This window comes from Otolemur garnettii, unplaced genomic scaffold, assembly GCF_000181295.1.
Source record: "Otolemur garnettii isolate 467f Iridium unplaced genomic scaffold, OtoGar3 scaffold00198, whole genome shotgun sequence".
In the NCBI taxonomy this organism is placed as follows: domain Eukaryota; kingdom Metazoa; phylum Chordata; class Mammalia; order Primates; family Galagidae; genus Otolemur; species Otolemur garnettii.
The window spans coordinates 1,557,246-1,564,910 of NW_003852593.1; the positions used below are offsets into that span (position 1 = coordinate 1,557,246).

General features: G+C 46.3%; 1 protein-coding gene across 2 annotated transcripts in view; it reads left to right on the forward strand.

Moving 5' to 3' along the window:
• FAM193A (family with sequence similarity 193 member A) overlaps positions 1–7,665 on the forward strand; it is a 123,790-nt gene that overhangs the window by 38,082 nt on the left and 78,043 nt on the right. Inside the window, exons 3-5 of one of the 2 annotated variants that reach the window (XM_023507682.1) lie at positions 1,696–1,832; positions 2,590–2,757; positions 5,481–5,715. In XM_023507682.1, coding sequence (XP_023363450.1) covers positions 1,696–1,832; positions 2,590–2,757; positions 5,481–5,715 — 540 coding nt within the window. The remainder of the gene's footprint in view (positions 1–1,695; positions 1,833–2,589; positions 2,758–5,480; positions 5,716–7,665) is intronic. The other variant, XM_012812267.2, reaches the window with a different exon arrangement.

Consider the following 7,665-nt stretch of genomic DNA (forward strand, 5'->3'; position numbering starts at 1 on the left):
AGCCCAAGTTCAGATTCTTAACTGTTAGTTGTATCATCTTTGTCATTGGGGGTCTGTTTTCATTAATTGGCTTTTGTTATTATAGGTTCTATTTTCCTGCTTTGGTTTTATTATTGAATGCTGGACATGGTGAATTTTGTATTATTGAGTGCTGAATTTTGTTGTGTGTGTGTGGTTTGTTTTTTTTGTTTGTTTGTTTGTTTAGAGACAGAGTTTTATTTTGTCACCCTGGGTAGGGTGCTGTGGCATCATAGCTGACAGAAACCTCAAACTCTTGGGCTCAAGCAATCTTCTTGCCTCCTGAGTAGCTTGGGACTACAGATGCCCACCACAACACCTAGCTAATTTTAGAGATTGGATCTTGCTCTTGGGCAGGCTGGTCTCTAACTGCTAAGCTCAAGCAATCCACCCACCTCGGCCTCCTGAGTAGCTAGGTTGACTGGCATGCAGTCTTAACACCCAGCTAGTTTTTCTGTTTTTAGTAGAGGGCCTTGCTCTTGCTCAGCCTGGTCTCGAACTCCTGAGCTTGAGGGATTCACCTGTCTCAGCTTCCTAGAATGCTAGGATTATAGGTTTGAGCCACTGGGCTCAGCCTCTTTCATCTCTCATCACCAGGAAATGTTACTTTCACGTTGTTGGTGGAGGTTTTGGGTATACTGTGTCAGTCGTTGTCATAGGTACTGGTGTACCATAGTGAGTGGGCAGAAAGTTTCTTGTTACAGAGCTAGCATTCCAGGGTTGAAGAAAGATAAGAAACAAGAAGACCAGTAGAACTCTAGGATTTCTGGTAACAGTTACATTGGAAACAACTAACTGGAGTGTTGAGGTTAATGTGTCAACCAGACTCAGTCAGGAGATGGAGACCACACCAGTTATTAGAATAGGTGCATTTTAACATAAAGCATAATTAACAAGTAACTAATCAGGTACCCAGATCCAGATCTGTGAAGCAAACTCTAAAGCATATGAGTATGGCAGATCTAGGGAGCAGTCACTAGCTGTGAGGCTCAGGGAAAGGACTCAAGGAAAGCACAGGCTTGGAGAAGGTGTGGTCAGGATCCGTGGGATAGCAGAGAGGTTCTCCAAGGTACTGCAGGCCAGGGCTAAGCATTGGAAAACATAGTTCCCCGGCCTTCTCACAGCAGTGATGAGGCACTGTCTCAGGGATAGGGGCGAGATGAGAAAGCACAGGAGCCTGGAGAGATACCTCTTCATCTTCAGTGCCCCTGCATTGCCCTTTTTGGTATTGCTAGGTGTGGGCAGTGAGGTCTGATCTTGCTTCAGTCATCTCTGCCCAGAGTGTCCTCTTCCCTGCAGCTCCTGCCCTTCTGTCAGAGTGGGCGGTTCAGGTTGTCGGGTGGCTGCCGGGTTTCTTCTACCTTCCCAGAGGTACCCACTGGGATGGTCACCTCATGTTCCGATTAGGGTCCTGGGAGTACAATCCTTCTTTTTTAAAGAATAAAAGAAATTCATTAAGTGTCCTCGTGATTGTGATCTGTGAGAAGGTAGAAAGTTGTGGGCTCTAAACAAAATTCTTGAATTTCAGAAATTATTTCCTATTAATAGAAGTTAAGATTTTCTTTCAATGTCTAGGTTTCAAAGTTTTTGTAAACAACATTTTCCTAGAGAGTTAATAAAAAAATTGATGTGGTGAACATTTAAACATGACTGGTCTATTATGTTCTCTTTTTAAAGCAGGGCCAAGATTTTCTTCTTCACTCCCCCCTGGGTAGCTCCCAGCCAGAGGCCAGCAGTGGGGGGAGGCTAGCTCTGGGCACACAGACACTGCCTCCGGACACCGCGTGCTCGTGCGAGGCCTGCAGTGAGCGCAGGTATGTGGGGCGTGTGTTGGAGCTGGACCAGTGAACTGAACTGTTATGACAAATAGCAGCTAGAATTTGAGCCCCTCCTGAGAGTAAGGTACTAGCATGGCTGATGTGAGAAAGAACCAAAGGAGTAAGACAATCTCCTCCTCTTGAGGAGTTGATACTTGGCAGCTAGTCCTCAGCGCGGTAGAGGAGACATACGTGAATGACTGGAACTAAGGTCAGTGGCAGTGAATGGGGTGAGACAGGCTGGCAGTCGAGCAGCTTGCCTGGTGACTGAGGGGACAAGAGCACAGGACCGTGTCTGAACTGGCTCCACACTTGCACAGGGAAGGAATCTTGTTTAGCCAGATGGGGCCCATCCGGGGCAGAGGCTCAGTGTGCAGCAAGAGCTGCCTGATGGGCACCTGCACAGGGAAGGTCAGGTAGGCAGAGGGGCATCACTATCCTCACCAGGGACAATAATGGAAGACACTCCTGTCATCCAAAGACATGAAGGTCTCAGGGACTGGACAACAGAGGGACCCCAGCACAGCCCCCCCACAGAGATAGTGACTGGGGCCAGCTCCTAGGAGCTGGGCAAGGTTGGAAGAGTCTGGGAGGTCCTGGCCATTCCCACTATCCACTGCTGCCTCTTCCGTACCTTAGAACAGCATCTGGCACACAATTACAGCTTCCTCTGTGGCACTGTCAGTGTGAGCAAGTGAAGCAGGTTCTGGTAACCTGTCTAACTTACTTTCTCGGCTCCTATGTTGTCTCCCAGAGAGATTTCGGCAGAGACGGAGCGGGAGCCCCAGCAGCTGCAGAACTACTGGTCAGAAGTGCGCTACATGGTCCGCTGCATATACCGTCAGGCAGGCACCCCGCTGGCAGATGACCAGGACCAGTCTCTGGTCCCTGACAAAGAGGGAGTGAAGGAACTCGTGGATAGGTACACGTCACCCCTTATTATTGTGTCCCCGTCTGAGCCCCCACGCTCTCCAGCTGCCCTTCCAGCCCTCCACTCAGGTTGGCTGTCCTCCTAGAACTTGGGTAGAGCTTCACTGGGAGCATCCAGGCCTAGGTGAGGTTCATACCTGCTGTAGGCAGACTGCAAGTATGAGCCTTCTGGGGTAAAAAGATTCAGAGATTGAGATTTTAATGAAACAATTGCCTGTGTGATGAAAAAATGAAATATTTCTATAATTTTTTCACGTTAAGACTGATAGCAATACCTACCTATTGTGCCAGGGATGCTGCTAAGTACTTTCACAAGCACTCTTGCCTTTCTCAGCCCAAGGGGAAAGGCAGAGTTATCCCATTTACATGATGAGAAAACTGAGGCTCCATGGGGTCAGTCAGCATGTATACGCACCTGTAGCACCTGAGCTGGAGAGCAACTGGAGGCAGCCTGTCTGCGGCTGCTTCTCTCACGTGAGTGGCTCCTGACACGCAGCTGTTCTTTTTAGCATGTATCTTGTGCCCAGTGACAGTGCAGGCTTGAGGTGGCACTAATTTTTATTCTTCCTCATAGTTTGAATGTAACATCTTTTTATGTTTTTTGAAATGTTCCAAATAGAAGCAGCACATTTGAGCTGGACATTTATTTCATGGATTGAATGTCATTTGAGTTTCATCTTTCTCACATTTTGATTGCAGTGCCTTTGGGAGTTTTATACACTTTGTTTGCTATGCAGTAGATTTTATCCTGGATAAATTCAGCCAGCTCAGGATTTGTCCTGTGAACCACTGGTATTTGATGAGGTGTTCTGGATAGTATGTGGCTGTTTGAGAAATTAGGTTTCGTAGTGACTGTTAGGAGGCTGGCTTCCCTGCTGCCTCTTCCATACCTTGGAACAGCATTTGGCACACAGTTAACCTGCCTTGTTGGCTGAATGTACATGTGAGTTAGTGAGTGAGTGAATGGACTTCCACAGTACCTTTACACAGTCCTGCCTCCCTTTCATGTAACTTTTTAAAAATCTGTTTGTGAAAGTACCACATGGTTATTTCCTTACATTTATAAAATACAGAAATGGACAAAGAAATAAAAGACATCTAACTCCATCATGCTAAGAGAACTAAGGAGGAGGTGTCTGGTCTACTTGTAAGTTTGATTATCCTTGTGTCAAAATTGGAGTCTTCCATTGGTAAAATACATTTTTACCTTTAACAGGCAAAATACATTTGGTTTCAGAGGATAGTTTATTGTATTAGCAAATAAAACTATAATTGTCATGCTAAAAAATTAACATATCTGTCTGAAATGTACTAATGGAACTTCATTAATTTACACTATTTAATCATATGACAAGGCTTCCCATGTTCCATTGCAATATTTTACTTAGCTTTTATTTTTTTTTTTTTAAACCTACCCTACTCAGAGAAGGCTCTTGTTTTTTATAACCTGGGTGATCTCGTAATTTAAAAATAGAGCAGGTGACAACTTACTTTCTTCTCTTTTAGCCTAACATGGCACCCAGAAGGTGAAAAGATCTATCATGTAAAATCCAAAAGATGTAGCTTAGTATATTTTACACCTTAGTTCTGATCAAGTGTTGAACTCAAACTGGTTCCTCCTGGTAGTGGGTCATGGACAAATATTATGGCCTCCATGGTCTAGAGGCGCCTCAGAGGTGCCCAGTTAAAAGAACTGTGAAATTTAGCAATAGTCATGCTAAATACCATAGAACATGTTTTTAGAAGTGGACTATTGGTGGCGCCTATGGCTCCATGAGCAAGGTGCCGGCCCCATATACCAAGGGTGATGGGTTCAAACCTGGCCCCGGCCAAACTGCAACAAAAAAGCAGTATTGTGTATTGAGTGAGTATATTGAGTATTGTGGTGGCGCCTGTAGTCCCAGCTACTGGGGAGGCTGAGGTAAGAGAATTGCCTAAGCCCAAGAGCTGGAGGTTGCTGTCAGCTGTGATGCCACAGCACCCTACTGAGGGCATCACAGACTCTGTCTCTTAAAAAAAAAAAAAAGTGGACTATTATTCAAATATTTGTATCAAATAAAAAAGTAGATTATCAAGTTTGGAAAGAAATGTGAGAAAACGTTCATTGCTACTGTGGCCTTGTGGTGAGACCATGTGTTAATTTTTTTCCCTAGTCATCAGCTTACAAATTTTATATACTTTTATTGCTTTGGGGGAGGTGCTAATTTAAAAATAAGATAAACTATGTAGAGTTTCTTCTGATTATAAAAATTCTAGAAACCCACATAGGTTGTATACTAAGTTCCTAGAAAGGAGAGGGCCTGCAGCCAGGTGTTTGCTGGGCTCAGTGCTCTCAGCTGTTAACATGTGAGCCTTCACACTATGTCAATGTTGCTTACATGGAGTATGCCTCTAGCTACCCCTGAGGTGTGATGACAACTCTGCTACCTGTCCACTGTGTGCGTGCCAACAGCTCCCCTAGCCTATGTGGGCTGAGACTGAGTGCGACAAGCCTGAGGCTGCCCAGAGAAGGCACTCAGTGAGTGTCTGTTTTCTTTTCAGTTTGCTGGCTGTGCTCTCTGTGCCCCAGGCACCCATCTGTTAGGTGGGGTGGTATTGCCTCACACAAGTTCTTGTCAGGAAGGTGATGGTTGTCGACATTGATAGATGGTCCCTCTCAGTCCTGGGGCCCATGTGTGTGGGCCATTGGTGAGTGGTGACCATTTCTTTGTGCAGGCTCTGTGAGAGGGACCCCTACCAGCTGTACCAGCGTCTAGAGCAGCAAGCCCGAGAGTACGTGCTGGAGATGAAGGTGCGGCTGCTCCGGCAGCTGTCCACTGCAGCCAAGGTGAAGGCACCATCCGGTCTGCAGGGCCCACCGCAGGCGCACCAGTTCATCTCCCTGCTGCTGGAAGAGTACGGTGCCCTGTGCCAGGCGGCGCGCTCCATCAGCTCCTTCCTTGGCACTCTGGTAAGAGAGGTAGCATGCTCTTTCTCTCAGTCATGGAAAAGAGCAAACAGGTGGCTGGATGAGCTGCGAGGCTTGTGCCCTGACTTCACTGTCCCTCTGTGAGGCTGGGTGCAAGGTGTGAGAGAGAGCCCGCTTCTCTTCTTTCTCTTTTCCCTGGACTTTGCTGCTGGGTGAAAGAAAAAGCATTGAGTAGATGCTCACCTAGTGGAGACCCTGTGGTGTGGGGGCTTGAGGCTCAGGGGGCTCAGCACAGATGGGTGGGCTAAGGACCGTGCACACTAACAGGGAGGCTCTGGTGCTGCTGTGGACAGCTGGCAACTGGCGAACACAGTGGGAAGAGTGTGGGGGCCAGAGAGAAGCTGGCTCCAAGTCCTATTCCTTCAAGTGTCCATACACCGCAGCACAGGCTCACATCTAGAGTCCCACCCTGTCTCTGTCCTCACCTGAAAAGGCCTTGCAGTCCTACTTTAGGAGACACGCAGGTGCTTCTGGCAGTCACCACAGTGGTGGGAGGAGGCATGGAGGAGAAATCTGGTCACTGCTGAACACACCTGCTGGGTAGAAGACTATACTGTTCCAAGGACAAGCCACTGAAGTTTTCTGGACTGTTACAGATCTACCCATTTACTAATCATCACTTAAATTTTATTACTAAATAATATTTCACTGGGCTAGTTTTAGGTGCTTTCTTAGTGGTTAAATTACATTTTGAAACAAATGTAGTAACCAGTGGTTCCTAAAATTTTAAGCATAATTTATCTGATTGTAAAGTTGATAGACCCTCTTAGTAAAACCTCACACATAGAATTTTGTAAGTCATTTTAGGGGTTCATAGACTTCCCCACGCTTCCCTGCAGCTTGGTGCAGGCATCAATTGTGTATGAGAAGAGGCAGAAGGTGAGGTGAGGGGCAGCAGTTACCCTGCAGAGCAGCCCAGGCCAGGCCCCCTCTGGTCTCTTCCTTCCTCAGCACCTTGTACAGCACTGTCTCTCCCTCCTCGACTTAGAGTCTGCCTTCTCTCCACAAGTCCAGCTCCAGAGCCATGCCCTCTGTTAAGCCTTGAGCCTTCTTCCCCCGTCACCTAGGAGAGAGAGCAGTGGCCCAGGTTAATAAAGACACTGCCTGTCTGCCTGAACCCTGTGTACAGAGACTGGTAGTGAAGAGAGGTGCTGCTCTGCAGAGGCCCTTCTGTTGTAAGGTTGAACACCTTCAATAGAAATTAATGTGAGTCATGTTTTATTGCAGCAGATTTTTAGGAATTTACATAGAAATATTTTCTTGTGTTAAAAAAAAATTCTGAAACATAAAACATGGCTGTTTGATCAATATCTTATTTTACTTTCTTTACTTTTCATTTCCAGTGATATGGGAGACTGGATATCCTGAACCTAGCCTTTCCTCCAAGGGAAACACATTTACTAGATAACATAAAATAAGATAAAATCTATTAAAACATCTGACTGTGATGACATGAAAAGGAATAATTTCTAGTGTCTGAAAACCAGTTAAAAACTGGAATCCTGAGAAATACATGTACCGAAAGCTAAGATACACTTTAAAGATTTCTTCTGATTCTGGGAGACAGGAGATTACGGCCTCAGTTTAGCTGAGGACAGGGCTGGCACATGGAGCTGGGACCACAGATGGTTATAATCTCAGCGTGAGAATGAATCTCTAAGCACAGGAAGCACAGGAACAGACAGCAAGGATGTGCACCCGTCGTGACCATGGGATGGAAGCACAGACTCCCAGGGGTTTTGGAACCATAGCCAGCTGTTCCTTAGGCTGTAATCTGAACAAATGCTGTTGGTGTAGTGTGAAATGGCTCGAGCCTGGACGTTACTTTACCGCGCTCCAGAATTGCTGGTAAAATCGAGCAACATGTAGCCTCTGGAAGGCTTGGCCTTCAGTCTGACTGCAAAGAATTTGCATAGGCAAAACCTCCAAAAA